Below are 22,240 nucleotides of genomic sequence, written 5' to 3'. Positions count from 1 at the left end.
ATATACTCGGAATTAGTGATCATGGGTTTTAAAGTTTAATGTTATTATGGGAAATAAAAGACGCAAGAGATTTATAAATTATAGGACTAGGATGAGCTAATAGGCATACAATGGATGAAGGAAAAGGAATTTCTAATGAGATGAGTGTCTCTATAAATGAAGAACGATCGTAAGAGGAGCAGGAAAACACAATATGATTTAGATCACCCACATCTTCTCCACATTCACAGATATTATTGACTTTTATACGTAGTTTTGTTAAATGTTCAGGGCTGCAAACATGACCAATTCGCATACGAATCAAAACACTAGTTGATCTTTTATCAAGATGTAATTTGAAAAACCACGGTTTAAGAGGTATAAACGGTTGGACTAAACAGTACTGTTTCCCTTTAATTTTGCTACTTATTGTCCAATCTTGACTCCATGAATCATGAAGACAAGACTTAGACAAGGCAGTCAGATCATGGCAAAAGTTTTTATAAGGAAAAAGATCTCCAGATAATATAGCTTCATTCGCAAGCAAATCTGCTTTTTCGTTGCCCCGAATGCCACAGTGACCCGGAATCCAAATAAAAGATACAATATGTCCTTTGAGACGAATGCTATTCAACATATCTTGGATATCAAAAATTAGAGGATACTGTTTAGATGATTTGAATGGACATTTAATTAGAGCTTGAAGAGCACTTTTTGAGTCCGTAAATATAACAGTTTGCTTAAGATAAAAATTCTAATATATTCTACTGCTTTAAAAATTCCATAGCATTCACCAGTAAAAACAGAGGTCTCTGGTGGAAATTTAATTTTCTGAATTATATGAAATTGTAAGTGGTAAATTTCTACACCAACATTTCCTATATGTGAGTGTTTCGATGCGTTACAATAAATTTGATGATGGCTTTCCCATTTAGAGTTTACTACTTGATTAAACATTGCATTTACATTAGGATGTTCTTTTTCTATGTTAATATCAAAATGAACATCAGGGGTAAAAGTTAAAGGTTCATATGCTGAACTAAATAATGGAAGACAGGGAGATCGATGAGTGGGAGCTCGGATGGCAGTAAAAGTTCTGTAACTTTTTACTAAGCAAGGTAGAGATTTATGAGACCAATAGGATGATGAAGAAACAAGATCAGAGAGCGATTGCAGATTAGGGATCAGAGGATGATTAGAAAACTGTAAAACACGAAATAAAAATTTATCAGATAAATACTGACGCCTTAAATACAATGGAGGATCACAACATTCTACTTGCATCGCATTAATGGGACTAGATTTCATGGCGCCCAATATAATCCTTAGAGCTTTAGCTTGAATATTATCCAATTTTTTTAGGGCCGTAGCATTAGCAGGTTTCAAAATAAATGTACCATAATCCATAACACTCCTTATGAGAGCATTATATATTAGTTTTAATTGTAATGGATGTCAATAGCTGTCTTTATAAGACACGTCAATAGCTGTCTTAATCTGACACGTCAATAGCTGTCTATATACACGTTAATAACTGTCTTTATACGACACGTCAATAACTACCTTTAAATGACATGTCAATGGCTACCTTTATCTGGCACGTCAGTGGCTACCTTTATCTGACACGTCAAAAGCTGTCTTTGTACGACACGTCAATAGCTGTCTTTATACGACACGTCAATAGCTGTCTTTATACGACACGTCAATAATTGTCTTTATACGACACGTCAATAGCTACCTTTATACGACACTTCAATAGTTGCCTTTATACAACTTTGAATCTACCCTTACAACCCTTTTTTCGCATTCAAAAGTATCCTATGTGCTTTCTCAAACTAACTCAAACAGCAAATGAAAAAAGTTTCATCGTTCTAACTTCAAAAATAACGAATTTACATAAAAACTTTCATCCCCTATTTTATTTTACCCATTTAAGGGTAACATTTTTGCAAACTTTGACTGTCATATTCATTTATATTTAATCAACAGCCTCAAAAATAAGTTTCATGCTTCTAGCTTCAAAAATAACGAATTTACATAAAAACTTTCATCCCCTATTTTATTTTACCCCCTTAAGTGTAACATTTTTACGAGCTTAGATTGTCATATTTATTTATATTTAATCAACAGCCTCAAAAATAAGTTTCAAGCTGCTAGCTTCAACAATGACAAATTGACATAAATAAAATATCCCCTAATTTATTTAATTATTTAACCCCTTTAAGGGTAAAATTTTTAAAAACTTTGTATGTCATATTTATTTATATTTAATTAGCAGCCTCACAAATAAGTTTCAAGCTTCTAGCTTCAAAAATGACGATTCTTCCATACAATCTTTCATCCCCAATTTGAACCCCTTACAACCCTTTTTCGCATTAAAAAGTAGCCTATGTCCTTTCTCAGTGTCTAGACAATCTGTGTACCAAATTTCATTTAAATCGGTTCAGCAGTTTTGACGTGAAAGCGAGACAGACTGACAGACAGAGTTACTTTCGCATTTATAATATTAAGTAAGGATAATAAAAATATAGAAACTCTATTTTGTCTTTTGGCAAGTTATTATTTTGTCGTTTGTCTTATTATTTCAGTCATATGGATATGACTAATTACATTATATGGATTACTGAAGAAAATTATTTCGGATATTCTACTTATGAAATAACTTGACTGAAGCAGTCAAGAATGGCTCGGATATTCTACAAAAGACATAAAACGATTTATATACTGAAGATTAATGTAACTACTGACTAGGCAGTATTGACAATGCTCTTCGCCTGTCCAAATTGGACGAATTTTAAAACAACAACAATCAGTTATATGTCAGTATGGTCAGTCCACTACCTATCAGTATTTATTACTTGTAAAATAGTAGTGCAATTTTATTTATATTACGTTGTGTGTCACTGATGGGGCTGATGCTTTAGGATATTTATATTTATTTTATATATATAAATAAATAAATCGTAACAGGATGGAAGACAGTTCAATAACACCAACCTTTTACGCCAGTGAAGACAGTGTACAATGTTCTTTCTACTCTTCCTCATTAGAATTAGATGTAACCTATTGGGAAAGGTTATGCGACAGTATAAATAAAACCATTGTAACATTATCACAGGGTCACATATGGCATAGAGATGAATTTAGAGTGTATTTTCCATTACATGATTCTAGTACAACAGGTGAGCACCTGATTCCATACAATTCTTGAAGATCAAGATGACTATAAAATCCAATAAAATATTGTCAAATTCTGATTTTCAACCTATAATGAATAATTAAGCCATTGTATTATTCTAAATTGTAATTATTGTCATAAAATATTGTTTCAGATATTCCTTTACATCTAGAAAGTTCGACTTGTTTTGCAGACAATATTGAGGATGAGTGGTTTATTGTATATATTGTGATGGAAATATCAAGGCAGTTTAAGAATTTGATTATTCAACTCAAAGATAATGATGGCGAATTTTTACTTATAGAAGCGGCAGATTATTTACAGCCTTGGGTAAATCCTAATAACACAGAAAATAGGGTAGGTACTGTTTATTTTTAGAATCCAATACCTAAAGGGTAAAGAATCAATTTCTTAATATTCTTGCACAATCAAATCTATGATTTTAAAGTGTCAATACTTAGGAATGATAGGAAACAAATACAGATGATGTGAACACTTTTGATGTTTTTTTTTAATGAATTTTAATATAAAATTAATGTTTCAATAATCCTTAAATACTGTTTTATTTGTATGTTTCAACAAATAATATATATTAATTTTATTTTAGGTTTATATTTATATGAGTCTAGTGCACTTCATACCTGAAACAATAATAGACTCTTCAACAAATGTGAATGTGATAGATGCAATAGAAGCAATCACAAACCACTGTGACCAAACTAGAGCATCTTCTGAAATAAATAAATCAATTCTAAACCGCATTAGTGTGTACCCTGAGAAAATTAAAAATAATCTACATCGAGCTGTGGTAACATTGCCTGTTGATATTGCTGCTTTGTTAATATTAAAACCATGTCTTATTTCAGCAATTGTGAATGCTTATTGCTCACATGATATGATTGATGCACAAACATGTAAAAATTTAAAATTTGATGATTGTGTAACTACAGAAATAACATTCACAAAATGTTTATATGCAATGTTAATACATTCCAAATTAATAAATAACATAAAATTAATAGGTGTAGCTAATAATGATAAGAAATTATTATTAGGATTTAAATTAACATGTGGGTATGAAATGCTTACAAGTAACATTTTAAATGACATATATTCCTCAAAAGAATATTCTAGTTTTTTAAATAATTTGAAGAAAAATGGTTATTTCAAGGATAACTTAGAAGGATCAAAACACTACAAAGACTTATTGGATAAGGCAAAAAAATATTATAAATGTACAGAATGTCCCATAAATTCATATTTATCAAGTGAAATAATGCAGATAAAATCTACTAGAAATTATTTAGATGTAAAGGAAACATTAAAACATTCGATTAAAACACAATATACAGAAGACAATGAAGATTGGTTAAATATAAATCCAGAACAATTAAATGAGCTTTTACACTCACGTTATGGTAAACAAAGTACTTTCAAAAGTAGTGACCTTGTAACATCTCAGACAATAACATCAAAGTTGACAGATTTTCTTGAACAGACATCAGGTTTTGAAGGTATTGAACAAATAAATGTAATTGAAAACAATCAAGTTGTTGATTTCGATCCAGATGGTTTTGTTACCTCTATAGAAAAAATGTTAAATATTCTATCAACTGATAATGTAAATAATAATGAAGACAGTGATGATTGTGACTTCACTGATGATTCTGATCATATTTTATCAGACGAAATAAAACAGAAAAATGATAATTCAAAAGAGATAAACAATACTGAAGGAAAGGTAGAAAACAAAACAGTTATTAATAATATTATAAAAAGTATGAAAGAGGAGGGATCATCACCAGGACCTTCAAGTAATTTATTATGGACAGTGGGTTTACACAAAATGGATTTGATAAATTCAGATGATTAAAATTTAAATGTATTAAATAATAAAATAATGTCCTCAGTAAATAATTCTTGATTTTTATTATTTCCGGCATGTTTGTCTAATTCTGATTCGGTTAAAATTTCAACATTTTTCTGACTTAGGGGTTAGACGAGAATCCACTAGGAAATAATTCAGATGCAGTAATTGATGTTTAGTGCAGTTTATTACCGCGGAGTGCAGTGATTGAAGTAATGTTTATATATAAAAATATTGTCTATTTTAAAATACAATAAACAAACATCTAAAAACTTCCAGCTATTTAAAATAACTGTAATTAGGCATGTAGATGGTTTCTATTTGAATATTTCCTTTCTGTTTTACCCTATTCTCTACATCAGAAAATATACAATCGTTGCTTGAGTTATCATCTAAAAATCTATTACAAAAACAAAGTTTTAAATTAACACACATCAGTTGTTGGTTGACGGATACAAGATTACTGACCTAGACTATAATTAGTCTCACCTATGTGAGGTTTGTTTTTAGGAGTATTTAGAAGAGAACGAAGCCTGAAATTATATAAACTTGATAGCCATAATGCCACATGGCCGACTACATTTAGATGCTTCAATGATCAAGTATCGGAATAGAGTAGTCATGTCATATTATTAATATTCAATACTTATTTTCATTTTAATAATGCTTTAATCCAATTTATTGTTTAAATTACCATAACAATCTGAAACATAGTCTTACTTTGGTACTTATTCTCCTGTTATTCTGGGTATTATAAATTAATTAATGAGAGCTCTCAGGTTCTGATGACGTTTTATATGTACAAAATGAATACATTTTAATTGATTATAAAATTAAACAGATTAAATAATTATATAGTTGCACCTTATTTCCAAAAATATTTATGAATTGCTATTTAAACCACTTTGGAACTTTACTAAGTTTGGATGTTGATGGCTGATCCTTCTTAGGTATTTGTGTACTATCTGATGACATGTCCAAATTTCTTCGGCTTGGCGCTCTGTAAATTAAATTTAAATATTGTTTGTTCTACATGTTTGGCAAATGATAAAGCAACTACATACCTTAAAAATAGAAATTATGTATTTTGAAACGATATTTATTAGCTACATAGTCAACAGTCGCGAGTACACTATAAGGGGATAGTTAGTAACGGTTCCACGTGGTAACCATCGTGGTTCATTCCTGGTGATTTTGTCACTATGGGCTAACTGATCCACTGGTGCCCCACCAGCATGTACCGTTATCGTAGGCACATGCAGCATACCATTTCATCAACCATGTCTACTGTTAATGACATTTACTAATATAAGTGTACTATTTAATTAAGTAACTAACTCAGTTCCAAAAAGCTGAAATAAGAAGCTTTACTTTGTAGGTACATACACATATGTAAATTGGACATTAAATATGCAAAAGTCAAAATAAATAAAAAATCTTTTTATAGGTTGTGCTTTGAGAGTATAACAATATCCTATCGGTATATTTAACTTCATAGTACACAGTGCATTATTCTTTATGAGAGTGTTCCACTTGTATTAGTTCTAAGCATTTTTAGTTTTTTAGTTAGCCCGCTTTAGTTATCCTTGCGCACCGGGCCACAACTTCTGGGATATCGAAAGACTTAGATATCAAGGCAAATAATTTCTTCATAATTATGGCAAATTACTGTACGTGTCATTGTGGACTTTACATCGATAAGAAAAATAACGAAGTGAGAACATATAGTTATTACACTGGGATTAGTACAATAGCGCAGTGGCGTGGTCTAGTGGTTTATTATACCGACTTCGATAAGGACTTGAGAAAGTTTGCAAGTTCAAATCTGACTAAGCCCAAAAAAAATTTATAGCAATTTTTATTTACTTACTAGCAGTGCCGCAGTTTCACCCGCGTTGAATGTCATAAAAAAATATAGCCTGTGTTATTCTGATGCATAAGCTATGTATCGCCTCATATAAAATTGCTAACAACTATACTGATAAAATAATCTTAATACATATCTACCTATATTTAGACGCTAAAATACTAGCTGCATCACTATTAGTACTCTTTAAATATATTTCCTCCTTAAGATATGGTTGTCCATTATGATCGTCCAGCCATTTAAAGTGCATATGAACACAGGGTACAAATTTTGCGTCAAATAATGTACTTTTTGGATCTAATGTTTCCTTTAGAGGTGTTGTAACTAAAATAAAGAAATACAGATATATATTTACATATGATTTAAATAAACATATTTCATAGCAAAATGAAATTTTGTCTTGCAGTAAACTTACAAACATGAAATGGCTTGTCAGGTGTTTGTAGATAAGATTTAATGAAATTTGTCACATTTTCTATAGTATCAGTCGGTGTAAAAACTCCTTGTAGTATTATTCGGTCTGGAAATTGAACTCTAACTACTACATTTTTGTATGCAAGTAGTTTTTGCTGCGATGTCTGAAACAGTGAAAATATTATTTATAATCGCAGTCCACAACCTTTAATATTACTATTGATCTGTTCATTCCTCGTATGTACCGACTAGGGTTCATGATTTCTCGAGCTTTTCAATTTCTCGGGTCTCGAGAATTCTCGAGGTTAATTTCTCGGGTTGTCGAGAAATTTACATTTACGTACGTTTGGTTTATTTTTTGTCCCAATAACGTCAAAAAACTCAGTGGTTTCATTTGAGACGAAAACCACTGCATTTTTGTTAAATATTAATTATAAAATTTAACTATAAAACTTTTATTGAGTAGGTATATTTAAAAACATTATACATATTATGAATAAGCCATTTTTTTTTAAATACTGAAATATATTAGGTTCTTAAATATGAAATTAGCGTTTTGTCGTACTGGCCACTTTGATCATAAATATCTCCTCTTTGGTTAGAAATTTCAATTTCAAATTTATACGGCTATTCACTCATGCATTTGTTTTTCGAAAACCGTGATACATGTGCTTGGTTTTTTCTTTGGGTCACTCAGCTTACAAAATGGAAAACTTAAAATATCGCGTCATTTACAAGTACAAGTACGAGTTCCGCCATGGCACTAATGCTGCAGAAACGGCTCGAAGGATTAATGATGTGTATGGTGGTGGTGTCGCAAAAGAAAACACAATGCAATGCACAATGTATTTGCAACGTTTTCGTTCTGGAAATTTCGACCTGCAAAACAATCCCCGTGGGCGGCTGGAGTCCAAGGTTGGTAATTATGATAGCAGATCCATCACAAACCACGTCAGAGTTAGTTTCAGGTTGCGGTGTTAGTGACAAAACTGTATTAATCCACTTGTAGCAAATTGGGAGGGCGAAAAAGCTTAAAAGGTGGGTTCCTCATGGATTGAGTAGACAATTCGCGTTTCGATCGACAAACTCGCGTAGACTGCTGCGTTACATTAGTCAACCGGCATAATAATAAAGGGATTTTAAATCGAACCTGTGATGATGTGGATCTTGTATTATAATTGGAAACGCTCATCGCAATGGCTGAACCCTGGCAAACCAACCAAATCCTGCCCCAAGCGAAAATTGACCCAAAAAAAGTTACTTGCGAGCGTTTAGTGGACTAGTTCCGGTGTTGTTCACTTCAGCTTTCTTAAATCTGGCCAGATGATTACGGCAGATGTATGTTGTCAGCAATTGAGAAACCAAAATGGAAAAGCTAGCTGCTAAACAACCGAGGCTGGTCTATCGCCGTAGGCTACTGCTGCTTCAGGACAACGCTAGACCACACACTGCACAACTGACATTTACCAAATTAGAAGAGATTCAATTGTAATGTCTAAGACTTTACAATTGCTCCCCGGATCTTGCTCCAACAGATTACCATTTTTTTCGAAATTTGAATAACTGATTGGGAAAAAATTCAAATCCGATGAGGCAGTCCAAAGTACAAAGATTTTATTGATGATTTATGATGTCCAAATGTTCCCGTTCAAATGTTTTTTTCAGTAAAGGGATCAATGAAGTACCTATGAGATGGCAAAAGTGCATAAATAGCAATGGTACATAGTTTGATTAAAAAACATGTTATATTTTGAAAAAAAAAATACTTCAGGTTATTCCATTACAAAACACCACTTTCATATGTTAGGACCTAATATTATTCAGACTTATATTTATAATGACAGCACCATTTTTGGCTGGTTATTTAGAAAAAATCTACCTTAAACTTGTAAACAAAAATAGTTTCTGTAAAACAAAAAAAAATACATGAAAGAAAACCTTAATATCTAGTATTATTGCGCCGCCACGCAATACAACAAACGTCAATTTAATTTCCATATAGGTACTTGATTTCTCGAGTTCTCGACTTTTCTCGAGCTTGATTTCCCGGGAACAGAACCCAAGGATTTCCCGGGAATTCTCGGGTCGAGAATTCCCGGGAATGAACCCTAGTACCGACTAGGGTTCATTCGGGAAATCGTTGGGTTTTGTTCCCGGGAAATCAAGCTTGAGAAAAGTTGAGAACTCGAGAAATTCATGTACCTATATAGAAATTAAGTTGCCGTTTGTTTTGTTGCATGGCGTCGCAATAATTTAAGATATTAAGGTTTTCTTTCATGTATTTTTATTTTTATTTTAAAGAAACTATTTTTGTTTACAAATTTTAAGTAGTTTTTTTTTCTAAATAACCATAAAAAATGGTGCTATCATTATAAATATAAGTCTGAATAATATTAGGTCCTAACATATGAAATTGGCGTTTTGTAAGGGCTGAAGTAATTTTTTTTCCAAATATAATATACTTGTTCACTCAAAGTATGTACCAATGCTATATATGCACTTTTGCCATCTCATAGGTATATCATTGATTCCTTTACCAAAAAAACTATTTAGACGGGAATCAATAAAATCTTTCAAGGCACTTTAGACTGCCCCATCGGATTTGAATTGTCTAATCAGTTATCCAAATTTCGAAAAAAATGGTAATCTGTTGGAGCATGGTCCTGGGTGTACGGGGTTGTCTTAGACATTCCAATTGAAGCTCTGCTAATTTGGGAACTGTCTGTTATGCAGTGTGTGGTCTAGCGTTGTCCTAAACCAGCAGTGGCCTACGGCAATTGACCACCCTCGGTTGTTTAGGAGCTAGCTTTTCCATCATGGTTTCTAAATTGCTGATAGCAATTTACATACATACACATCTGCCGTCTGGTCAGATTTAAGAAAGCTGAAGTGAGCGAGAACTAGTCCGCCAAACGCTCGCAAGTAACCTTTTTTGAGACAATTTTCGCTTGGGGCAGGATTTAGTTGGTTTGCCAGGGTTCAGCCATTGCGATGAGCATTTCCAATTATCGTACAAGATCCAGTTTTCATCACAGGTAATGATTCCATTTAACATCCCTTTATTATTATGCCAGTTGACTAATGTAACGCAGCAGTCTACGCGCGTTTGTCGATTTGCTCCACTCAATTCATGAGGAACCCACCTTTCAAGCTTTTTCACCTTCCCAATTTGCTACAAGTGGATTAAAACAGTTTTGTCACTAACACAGCAGAGCCTGCAACTAACTCGGACGTGGTTTGCGATGAATCCGCTTTCACACTAGCCTTCTTCATTGGACCAACCTTGGACTCCGGCGGCCCACGGGGATTGTTTGCAGGTCGAAATTTCCAGAACGAAAACGTTGGAACCAAAAATGTATTGTGTTTTCTTTTGCGACACCACCGCCATACACATTATTAATCCTTCGAGCCGTTTCTGCAGCACTGGTGCCACGGAGGTACTCGTAAATGACGCGATATTTTAAGTTTTCCATTTTGTAAGCTGAGTAACCCAAAGAAAAAACCAAAGATGGTAAAGCCATATGAATTACGGTTTTCGAAAACCAAATGCATGAGTGAATAGCCGTATAAATTTGAAATTGGAATTCCTATCCAAATAGGAGATATTTGAGATCAAAGTGGCCAGTACGGAAAAACGCCAATTTCATATATAAGGACCTAATATATTTCTGTAATAAAAAAAAATTTGCTTATTCATAATATGTATAATGTTTTTATATTCAATAAAAGTTTTATACTTTTATTTGAGAGGCAAAAAAAACTGAATTTTTTGACGTTATTGGAACCAAATAATATGTGAAAACGTACTTAAATGTAAATTTCTCGACAACCCGAGAAGACCCGAGAAATTAACCTCGAGAATTCTCGAGACCCGAGAAATTTAAAAGCTCGAGAAATCATGAACCCTAGTACCGACCTCAGACCACTACCTACGAGATATAAGATATATATGTAATTAACGATAAAATCCTGACTCGGGGACTAGAAATTGTCAAGTCACTCACACTAGTACAAATTTAAGGGAGTAAGTTTTTAAAGACGTAATATTATAACTTTATAGTGCTTCATATAACATCTGACCTGTTTTACGTCTTCTTGTCGTTTATTGGCTGTAATCAGTGGTGTATTTTCTAATTCCAAACGATGTTGTTGCAGGTCATGGTAGAGTTTACGAACTTCTTCTATTGTCAAGTCATAAAAATCATTGGGTAGATCTTCTGGTTCATCTTCAATAACATCGGGAAGCATGAATGCTATTGCTTTCTGTGCGCCTAACTAAAATGATTAATTAGTAAGTATTATATTAGTAACTAGTGTGCCTATAACAATAACTGTGCCCACGACTTTGTTCGCGCAGCGCACGCAATGGTAGCCCTCAAATATGAATAATCTTTCCCGTTTTTGCAACATTTTTCACTGATGCTTCACTTCTATCTTCTGTCGTAATGTAATGTTATATATCTTAAAGCCACAAAAAAAATAAGTTTCAATTCGAACCAGTAGTTCCTGAGATTAGCGCGTTCAAACAAAAAAACAAAGTATTCAACTTTATAATATTAGTAATTTAAGGTGTAAGATAATACAAACATATTTAATTTTATAAGTATAACTATAACATGTTGAAACTATAATATTATTATTATTATTGCTATCTATACAAGTAGCAAATTATTTTAGTAATTACATTACACACAATATAGAATCTACAATTCTGTTAGAGGTAGATATCGTAACACTAATTCATTTCATACATCTGAGGCGATATTTTAGATGATTATGTTTATTAAGATCAAACCTTAACCAGGGTACTTGTAACAGTCTCAAAATATGCTACAAATGAAATACGAGCTTGTGAGCTTGTATTTAAAAAGAGAACCACTGCAAATATTATGTTAAGTAATGTGTAAAGTGAATTAGTAAATAACCGCTAACGGTACCGCGATCCAGTAGTTTATTATCTCTGTCTTATGGAATTTGTAAACGATTTAAATATACATTCATAGGTATTCATATTAATAATAATCTCAGGACAATTCACACAGCGCCATCTAGACCTAAGTTAAGCTAGCTAAAGCTTTTGTTATGGGTACTAGATAACTGATACAGATACATAGAACTTTTGTTTTCGTAAATACATACATATTATACATAGGAAAAGCCCAGACCGATACAAACAATTATACTCATGAATACAAATGTTTGTACCGTGCGAGGAATCAAACCCGCGACCATCGGACGTAAAGCGGTGCTAAACCACTGGACTACCGAGGTCATCGTAAGACTCTATGTATTGGTCTGGGTTTTTTTTGTAAGTCTGTAAGTCTGTTGACCCATAAAACCCATAAATATACAGCTTAACGCTGCTTCAATTATCCAGTTACTTTAATAATTATTAGAAACTTACAAATGTAACTTCTTCTTCAATTTTTAAACGCCTTTCTAAATTCTCTTGACTAACTATCGATGTATTGGACGTACCACCCGTATTATTGTCATGTGATTTATTATCTACATTAAGTTTCATTTCTTTTATTTCGGAAGTATCTTGTGTTGATTGTTCACATTTGACCTCCTCGGTTTTACTTTTTTCATCCCTAATGTGTTTAATTGGATCAAATTTTGCATAATCCACATTTTTGTAGACATCAGAGGGCCCAGGATCAGAAAATTCATCATTATTTTGGAGTTCATTTGTTGTAATTATTTCTTTATTCTGCTCTTTATGAGATTTTTCAGGTAAAGGTCGCCTGTATATGGTAGACACATTTGCTTGCCTGTATGACAGAAAATATTTTGTTGTATTGCTCGAAAAGATCATTTAAGAATAATTGACAATCTTGCTAAAAACACAGTATATTCTGTGCTTTCACTGAGAATGCAAAAAAATCTTACTTTTAAACTTTCATGTTTTGTATACATGATTCATATTGTTAAACGGGTTTAACGGATTTTATAGTAAACTAGCTGTTTCTCTTGGGAACAGCTAGATGAATATATATAATATCAGGCAGCTAATGTAAGGTGTGTTAGTAATATTAGCCGCCTGATATTATATTCATTCAATTAGCATTCTTTAATTATTATCACAAATATTTTTAAATTAGTGTAAGGTTGCTGTGCAGCACCCTCAGCTGCATATCAGCATCTTTACTCAAATTACATTTTCAACATAATCATTAAAATTAAATAAATGAATCTAGTATATTCAGCAGTATCAGCAGTCAGAATCTAAGGTTCAACATGTAATGGAACTAATTTGTATATGACTATACAATGCCTAGTAGATAACTTAAAATAGGATAATCAAAAAAATTCCAACTGAAATGCTAGTTGAATAAGTTTGCTATTGTTAAAACATTTAGACTTCTAATAATGATCCAAGAGCCTAGCTACATTGATATTTTGTAAATTGATAGTTTGTAAATTTGCGCAGAATTAAGGATGCTATAAAGACAAATAAAAAAATTACTAATACCTAAACTGTTTTTTTAAATTACAAAAGTTCCTACATATAGTTATACATTGATAGTACTCTTATACTATAAATGATAATCATATATCAAATTATTTTACCTGCCTTCCTCAGCTTTGTTTAGCAATCTTAAAATAGCTCGCCCACTTATTAGTCCAAGTTGTCTTAATGTTTTATCCCTGAGACCTGTCTCTCCGACCACTTCTTGACGCATATATAAAATTGTTGGGTATTGTAAGGAGCTAAATTCATTTGGTGAAAGTGATGTCACTACATCATATAAAGATGTATTAGGCGGGAAATCAGCTGTTCTTCTTTCACCTATATATGTTAAATAAACAAATATCTACTTGATATTATAAGTACTTATATTAAGAGCAATTTAAAAATACATTAGATGGAACAAAATGTTAAAATGCAATTACCATCTTCCAATAATAAACTGATAGTAACATTAGATTCTAATCTTCTTCTTTCTGCTTCAACCATTTCCAGGGTAGCCTTGTTAGGTAAATTGGAAAATCTTACAGTTGTTGTCAAATCTAGAATACGATTATGATGTTTTAAATCATAACAAGTTGGTTGAAAACCTTGCTTCACACATACATCTTCTAAAACCTTAAACATAAACAAACATAATAATTAGGATATAATAGCACTCTACTCTGTGTTAGGGTTTACATTGATAGTGGAGAAAAATCCGATAATTAAAAGATGACAGTTTAATTATTAGTAGGTATGGTAAAACTAGGTGCGGATAACCCCAACCATCTCTATGTGAGAGGAGGAAGTTTTTGTAAGTCACAGCATTCAGCCGAGGAGCACGGAATGTGCCGGTTGTATTTTAAAATACTAAAGAGAAATATTTTAGAGATATAGTTAAATTAATCTAGACATGCGGTAGCGTGTCAAGCCAAGTTTCAAGTAAACTGGCAAGCAGCACCATGTGTATATTTACACGAACCATTTGAAGCCACTTTTGACCCCGTCATAACTCAAAAACTCTTTCACACAAACCTGTCAAATTTGGTTCATATATTGAGACTTGCGAGATAAATATGTGTTCCAAATTTCATAAACATATCTCAAACGGTTATTTAGATATTAATGTCCAAAAATCGTCATTTTTATCACTGATCAACTATAGATCAAAATTATAACCCACTTCCAGATGACCTAGGAAGTTCAAATTTGGCATGCAGATAGGTAATTAGGTGAATATAAAGGAAAAAATGAAACTGAAATCGGTCTAAGGTCTAACTTGGCTAGTTTTCATATACAAAATATACTGTAGCCTTCGCAAGTTCTAAACATGTTACTTGTCGGTTCCTATTTTAATATTAGTAGTAACTAGCAATTGAAAGTAATATTTGGTATATGAGAACTGGCCAAGTTAGAACTTAGGCTACAGTATATTATCCTAAGTTATAAGAAGAAATTATATTTTATATTGTTATAAATACATTTCAGGACAGACCATTGAACTTGGCACCCATTTAGATCTCATCTCTTTTGTCGTAGAAGTCAACAATCAAGGTATATATCATAATATTAAACTCGGCTATCATTTCACATTTATGTTTTTGATGGGATATTATATACATGCATTTATTAGTACCCACAGTTGTTATTATTTTATTATAATACATACATTAACCAGTACAAGGAGTTCATTTTATTATATTACCCAAAATAGATTTACAATAAATATTATGATATTTCAATTTTCTCTGAAAATACAGTACAAAGGTTTTACCTTACACATAGTGGTTACTTTTGATATTTTTTTTTATTTTAATTACCTGTAATATGCTGGTGTCTGGTGTACAGTGAACTACTTGCCTTCTGCCATTTGGAGCAAGAACTGTTATATCTTTCGCCATAATTCCTTTTAATAATTTTCTGTTTAATATTGTTATTTAAATGTATGATACATCAAAAACAGAAAATTCAGTAAATGAAAATGACATTTTACCACAGATGATAAAGACAGAAAATAAATCACAAGGGTTGCAATTATGTTCAACAATACTATAATGAATACTCATCAGCATACGAGATTTTATATTTTGTAGAGTAAATTTTTCAATTTTTCACTGCTACCTCAATTTTGTGCTACTTCATCAATTCAAATTCCCAATTAACATTTAATTCATGAAAAAAATAGAATATTAATATACAAAAATGTAATTCATTTTGATATTGGTGTTGTCAATTACGACACTGTAGTTACTTTATTATTATTTATTATTTATTTTTGGATGAATGTATGTTGTATTACCTTAATCTCATAAATTCAGTAATGTTAACTGGGAATTTGCCGTCGTCATGGAAACATCACACGGTATTGCCAGTTAAAAATCCCAACAAACCTTCCGATGACAGTAGTTCATATCGTCCTATAGCTCTTTCCACAGTTCTTTTAAAAATTGCTGAAAATTTAGTAAAAACCCGTTTAGAGTGGTATGTCGAAAGTAAAAAACTATTAGCTGAAAGTCAGTATGGGTTTAGAAGGGGTAAAAGTACATTAGATGGAATCAGTCTTCAGATATACGTTTGGCATTCTCTAATAATCAGTCGGTAGTTTCAGTTTTCTTAGATATTAACTCTGCGTGTGACAATGTCAATATTAACATATTATGGAAAAGGCTTTGCGATTTGAATGTCTGCCTCCCATACTTTCTAACTTTATTATTAATATTTTGACGGAAAGATCCATTAGCGTTATATTGTCTGATTCTAATATTTTGTCTCGAGTTGAATGGAAGGGTCTCCCGCAGGGATCACCACTCAGTCCTCTTTTATATAACATCTATACATACGACTTAAAGTTATATGTAAATCAAAACAGTGGGAAAGTCGTTGTACTTCAATATGCGGATGATTTATTAATGTATTTTATTGATCATTCAGTTCAAAAAGCGTGTTCTTTAATTTCCACTTCTTTAGAAAAATTAAAATTTTGGATGGGTTGTAACGGTCTTGAACTGTCTGCGGCTAAGAGTGCAGTTGTTCTATTTTCTAGAATGCGAGTTCCACCCCCTTTAAATATCTGTTACAATAATCAGTGTATCCCAGTAAAGGCAAAAATAAAAGTTTTAGGCATAATTCTCGATTCTAAATTATCTGGTTTACCACATTGTAAATACGTTTCAGCTAAATGTGAACGACTTCTTAATATTCTAAGACGCCTTACGGGTGTGTGGTGGGAAACCCATCCATTTCAATTAAAACTAATATATAATGCTCTCATAAGGAGTGTTATGGCTTATGGTACATTTATTTTGGAACCTGCTAATGCTACAGCCCTAAAAAAATTGAATAATATTCAAGTTAAAGCTCTAAGGATTATATTGGGCGCCATGAAGGCGACGCATTGCAAATATTGACCTCAGATACCTTAACTTTTCTCAGCAATTACAAATCATTCGGGGCTGATATTTAGGTATTTCATTTTTCAGATCTTTGACATCATATTGACACTTCTCGTTACATGATTGATTAACTTTTGTAGCAGAGAAAAAAATCTCAAAGATTGGTCTTATAAAATATATTTTTGATTTGTATAAGAAAACGGGACTGATTTAAGACTCGAATTTTCCAATGTACATTATACTAAATACGCACATAAATAGTACAATTCAGATGTATATAATAACCAATAGTTTTTATTTTAAACAAGATAAACTGTTTTTCCGCAAAAAATCTCTTGCTCACAAGTTGTTTTGTATGAGAGTTAGACCAAGTCAGTCAGTCCCCGGCCCCTGCCAACGTCGGACTTGTGCTTAGCGCGGAGAGCTCGCTCGCGCGCTATCAAATCGTAAATTATTTCGTCATACTATACTGCGTACACTATAGTATGGTGCGGGTGACAGTTACTAATTTTACATTTAACAATTACTGTATTAAATTTAATACAGTTAGTAATGATTTATTGTACATATTACGAATGTAATACTAAGTCATATTTTGTAAAGTAGTGACAATTAATTGTTAAAAATGATAAAAAACTTTTAGTATTAATGTAAAGAAATGGTTAAGAAAATGTAAACAAATTTTACATTATTTTTATTTCGTAGTATTCGTATTTCGTCGTAGTATTTCGTTTTTATTTATAAATATAAATAAAAATGGGGCACTCCCTTTATCTATACATATAAATAAAATTGGAGTGTTTGTTGGTAATATTGAAATAACCGTTTTTTACTACATGCATATAAATATAAATACGTTACATACATCAAAATAACATTTTTTAACAATTTTGTCTGTCTGTCTGTTTGTTCCGGCTAATCTCTGAAATGGTTGCACCGATTTTGACGGGACTTTTTTTGGCATCTGGCTAAAATAAATAGACATGTACGCCGTTTGGTAGGCTTTTACATTATTTTTATTGTAAAACTAATTTTATTTTTTATTTCTTAACTCAAGAAGTTTTGTTTTGCTTAGATGTTTTTTTATTTCGTTAGTTGCTGAAGTAACAGGTACAGGTAAATAATACTTATTTATGCAATTACCTTTCATTAGACGTTAAGAAGAATTTTAAAATGTTGATAACTGTTTATCTAGAACAGGGGTGAGCAACCTTTTTCATCAACGGGCCAATTTAAATTTTAAATATTTTGACGGGTCGCACCTAAAGTAACACTTATTAATAATAATTTACAAAATTTTATTTGTAATAAATATTTACATGATATTGAGACACAAAACCCTCAATAATGTAGGGTATCCGGCCTTTTTACCAATATGTCCCGCCAAACTGGATGGTCTTTCCGGTTATTAGGATTGGCGAAGTGACAACCCTACACCCAAAGAAAAAATGGACTGACTCATTATAACAAAGTAAAATCGTGAAGTCGTCTATGAATTTATACAAAAATTAAATATTGCTGTAACTTAATTCTTTTACTATTTCAAGTAATGTAATCATTTAGTTACCCTTTTTACATTTTTTACACTATTTTATTTACTTATACGAATAAATGTTATACGTACTAATACTAATAATATATAATATTGAATCCAAAATAAAGTATTTTTTTCTCAATGTTACTACATATTTAGTGTAATCAAAAAACTTATTGATTATCAATAATTTCACAAAAATATTATTTAATTAATCATTGTTGTCTGTCCGACTATATGTTGGAGTATCACATAAAAATTTGTGACATATTTTCAACTTTATTTTTCCCGATAAGTACTTTTTATCTGTAGTAAGTCTAGGTAAGCACTTGTCTTTGTGGCTATGGAAAGCAAATCAAAGTAATGGTGAAATATTTGGCTTCGATTATACTATACAGGCCGTCCCAGAACTCAATTTCAAGCAGTGAGAGAATTGATTGTAACCATCATGAGAAAAATCAGAAAAAAATCTATCCCATGCAGTTTGAAAATTAGGGGCATTAAAGAAAAACTTAGAAATTTGGTCAAACTATAACCATTATTCGGTCATTGTGGTTAATTTTTATTATTTTTGTTCATTTAAACTTTGGAACCATAAAGCCAAATAATATTTCTAGAATCACAGTAAAAAATAATGACACAATTGCCCCAAGTTTTCTAGAATTAAGACTATTTGTTAAACTATATTTAAAATTTTCATAATTTGTCGAGTTTGAAAGGCCCTCTTTTAAAAAAATGTACTAAAGTGCCTTGGCAAGTGCCATTAAAAGTTCGGACATTTAATCAGGATTATAAATGTACAATACTTGTTTATTTTCGTACTAAAAAAAAACGAGAAAGAAACCTCAAGTAACCCGATTTTTGCTAACCCATTTTACTCCGTTCAAATGTTTCTTATTCACACAAGCTTATAGTAGTAGGTTTATGGGCTTGATCTGGATTATATTTATATATATTTAAATAAAATAACAAAGCAAACGTTTATCTAATTTAATTTTATATGAGACAAGAAAGGTGACATATTTAAGTTGCGCGCGCTGCATGCGCGCTGCCTATACAATATATTTATGTACGTATACAGCCATAGGTTCTTAATTTTACGGCAAAATGATGAGAGAAATGGGTAGTGGACATGTTGTCGTGAGCGAGCGAGACAGATGTGCCACGCAGTGAGACGGAGATGCGTCGTTTAAACGCGCGCGAATGAAACAGATACAGTCGCCATACCAAGCAAATGGCTACGCTACCAGTCTGACACCAGTTAGTACATTTTGCTCATTCTGTTTCAGCTTCAGCTCAGCCTACTGCGCGTCTTTCCGTATTCGCTGTTGTTGGCTTCTCTTTTTGGACTTGGATTTTTGTAAATTGAACTTGTTGATTCCATACCGACAACTTTGGGTTGTCTCTTTTGGAATTGGACTTTTGTGTTGCTATCCTTGTTATTTACTTCACAAAAAATTGCGAACAAGCACCTCATTTATGAGGAATGCAGATGCAATGCAATTGCTGCCGCTAGGCTTTGTCGTGAAAGATATCCAAATTTAGAGCGCTATCCAGATCACTGCTTATGTGTACCAGCCGCACTCACGGAGGGCGGCCATTTCCCGAATCAAATACGGGCTGGAGGTAGAACTCGCTTTCCTTACGAAGAAGAAGTGTTGCAAAAGGTCGCAGATGACCAAAGTATTTTCTTTGTGTAATAAGAAAGAACGGGAATAGCACAGCACATCGTATTTTACAAAGACCCGAAATGCATCCGTTTCACGTACAACGAGTTCAAACTTTTCTTCCTCAAAATTATCCTTATTTAAATAAACCTAAACTAGGTTAAGATTTTTCTTTATTTTAATTGTTTTACTTACTTTTGTTGACTTTGGTAAAAGTGGCGTCATATCTGTCTCGCTCACTCATGGAAAACATGTCCACTATTCATCTCCCTTATTATTTTGCCGTAAAATTAAGATTCCTTGGTAGGTCCAAGGAAATAAATAAATAAAAAAGTGAAATAATGAAAAGTATTATATAAATTTATTAAAACGTATGTATTAATACGTGAAATAATAACTTTGTATCCTTTTTACGAAAATCAGCGCGGACGGATGAGTATGAAATTTCGCGTACTTATAGTTTATATAGAGAAGGTTTGCAGAATAGTCATATTTTTTATTTAAATTATGCATAAAAATATAAATAATCTGGTTCAAACCTATAATTATTCAATAATTTCATTTGTATGAAGTTAATAGATCTTTTATGATTAGGTTGTAATAGTTCACGACCTTTTTACATGTAATTAAAACTTAATATTTATTATAATAATTTATAATATTACTGTAAAAGTTTTACTACATTGTCATAAAATGTATATCTTTACGTACTTTACTTACATATAATGTTAAATTACTTACGCATTTTTAATAATATACTTTCCAAAACAAAGAAATAATGTCCACTACGCGTATCAAATAAATAAAATTAAAGTTACATACATTATTGCTAAATTTAGGTTTATTGTATCAAATATATAATATATATAGATTTTTTAATTGATATACCTATCATTCACAGAAACGCAGACTTACTGTCTCTTTTATAAAGTAACTAACCTTCGTATATTTTCACATTTCATTTAACGTAAGTAAGTTAATGTAGTACATATATATACATTAAAATATCTAGCTGTTTAAAAAAAATGTCGTTGGCAAATAAATAAACGTCGTAATTACCAATTACAATATATACGGAAAACACAAAGATTATTTTTTGGTGTTTCTTACTAGTTTACGTTAATTAATAATTTCACTAGTGTACGTTAATTATAATCACGGGAATATGTAACTCTACCTCAATATTTCTATTTAATTCTTTACTTTAAGAATCTTTCTTCGTATCGTAGTTAGTTCCACTGTATTGTAAATTCTAAAATATCAATGTGCCTTCATAAATATAAATTATATAAACAAACAGGAAGACTCCGTAATAGTTTTGTTCAATTGGGGACCGAAGCTTCGTCTACTTGATTCACGCGTTACATAGTTTATCACGGCGTCGCCTGAAATCTAGTCCCATTAATGCGATGCAAGTAGAATGTTGTGATCCTCCATTGTATTTAAGGTGTCAGTATTGATCTGATAAATTTTTATTTCGTGTTTTACAGTTTTCTAATCGTTCTCTGATCCCTAAACTGCAGTCGCTCTCTGATGTTGTTTCTTCATCGTCCTATTGCTCTCATAAATCTCTACCTTGCTTAGTAAAAAGTTACAGAACTTTTACTGCCATCCGAGCTCCTATTCATCGATGTCCCTGTCTTCCATTATTTAGTTCAGCATATGAACCTTTAACTTTTACCCCTGACGTTCATTTTGATATTAACATAGAAAAAGAACATCCTAATGTAAATACAATGTTTAATCAAGTAGTAAACTCTAAATGGGAAAATCATCATAAAATTTATTGTGACGCATCGAAACACTCACATACAGGAAATGTTGGTATAGGAATTTACCACTCACAATTTCATATAATTCAGAAAATTAAATTTCCACCAGAGACCTC

General features: G+C 31.9%; 2 protein-coding genes across 2 annotated transcripts; one reads left to right on the top strand and one right to left on the bottom strand.

Annotated features, from left to right (window-relative positions):
* The first annotated feature begins 2,818 nt into the window (after positions 1 to 2,818).
* LOC131848240 (protein ecdysoneless homolog) lies at positions 2,819 to 5,038 on the top strand. The gene is made up of 3 exons (XM_059198033.1): positions 2,819 to 3,161; positions 3,312 to 3,514; positions 3,765 to 5,038. Exons 1-3 carry the CDS (start codon positions 2,951 to 2,953, stop codon positions 5,028 to 5,030), a joined length of 1,680 nt encoding a protein of 559 aa, XP_059054016.1. The 5' UTR covers positions 2,819 to 2,950; the 3' UTR covers positions 5,031 to 5,038.
* Positions 5,039 to 5,901: 863 nt separating this feature from the next.
* Positions 5,902 to 15,908, bottom strand: LOC131848241 (tether containing UBX domain for GLUT4). Its single transcript, XM_059198034.1, has 8 exons — positions 15,580 to 15,908; positions 14,203 to 14,395; positions 13,879 to 14,098; positions 12,710 to 13,079; positions 11,386 to 11,580; positions 7,307 to 7,469; positions 7,032 to 7,215; positions 5,902 to 6,024 (listed from the first exon to the last, which is right to left on the bottom strand). Exons 1-8 carry the CDS (start codon positions 15,658 to 15,660, stop codon positions 5,916 to 5,918), a joined length of 1,515 nt encoding a protein of 504 aa, XP_059054017.1. The 5' UTR covers positions 15,661 to 15,908; the 3' UTR covers positions 5,902 to 5,915.
* Between the last annotated feature and the right edge of the window lie 6,332 nt (positions 15,909 to 22,240).

This window comes from Achroia grisella, unplaced genomic scaffold, assembly GCF_030625045.1.
Source record: "Achroia grisella isolate CSIRO2021 unplaced genomic scaffold, CSIRO_AGI_Agris_v1 utg546, whole genome shotgun sequence".
NCBI lineage: Eukaryota > Metazoa > Arthropoda > Insecta > Lepidoptera > Pyralidae > Achroia > Achroia grisella.
Note: the sequence above shows the minus strand (reverse complement) of the source record. Positions and strands in the feature narration are given on the sequence as shown.

Excerpts from the sequence above, each read along its gene's own strand:
- LOC131848240 (XM_059198033.1), top strand. The coding sequence starts at position 2,951 with ATGGAAGACAGTTCAATAACACCAACCTTTTACGCCAGTGAAGACAGT. Across the intron at positions 3,162-3,311 it reads ACATGATTCTAGTACAACAG|ATATTCCTTTACATCTAGAA; the intron begins GTGAGCACCTGA and ends ATATTGTTTCAG. Across the intron at positions 3,515-3,764 it reads CTAATAACACAGAAAATAGG|GTTTATATTTATATGAGTCT; the intron begins GTAGGTACTGTT and ends ATTTTATTTTAG.
- LOC131848241 (XM_059198034.1), bottom strand. The coding sequence starts at position 15,660 with ATGGCGAAAGATATAACAGTTCTTGCTCCAAATGGCAGAAGGCAAGTA. Across the intron at positions 14,396-15,579 it reads CAGACACCAGCATATTACAG|GTTTTAGAAGATGTATGTGT; the intron begins GTAATTAAAATA and ends TTTATGTTTAAG. Across the intron at positions 7,216-7,306 it reads TGACAAGCCATTTCATGTTT|TTACAACACCTCTAAAGGAA; the intron begins GTAAGTTTACTG and ends TCTTTATTTTAG.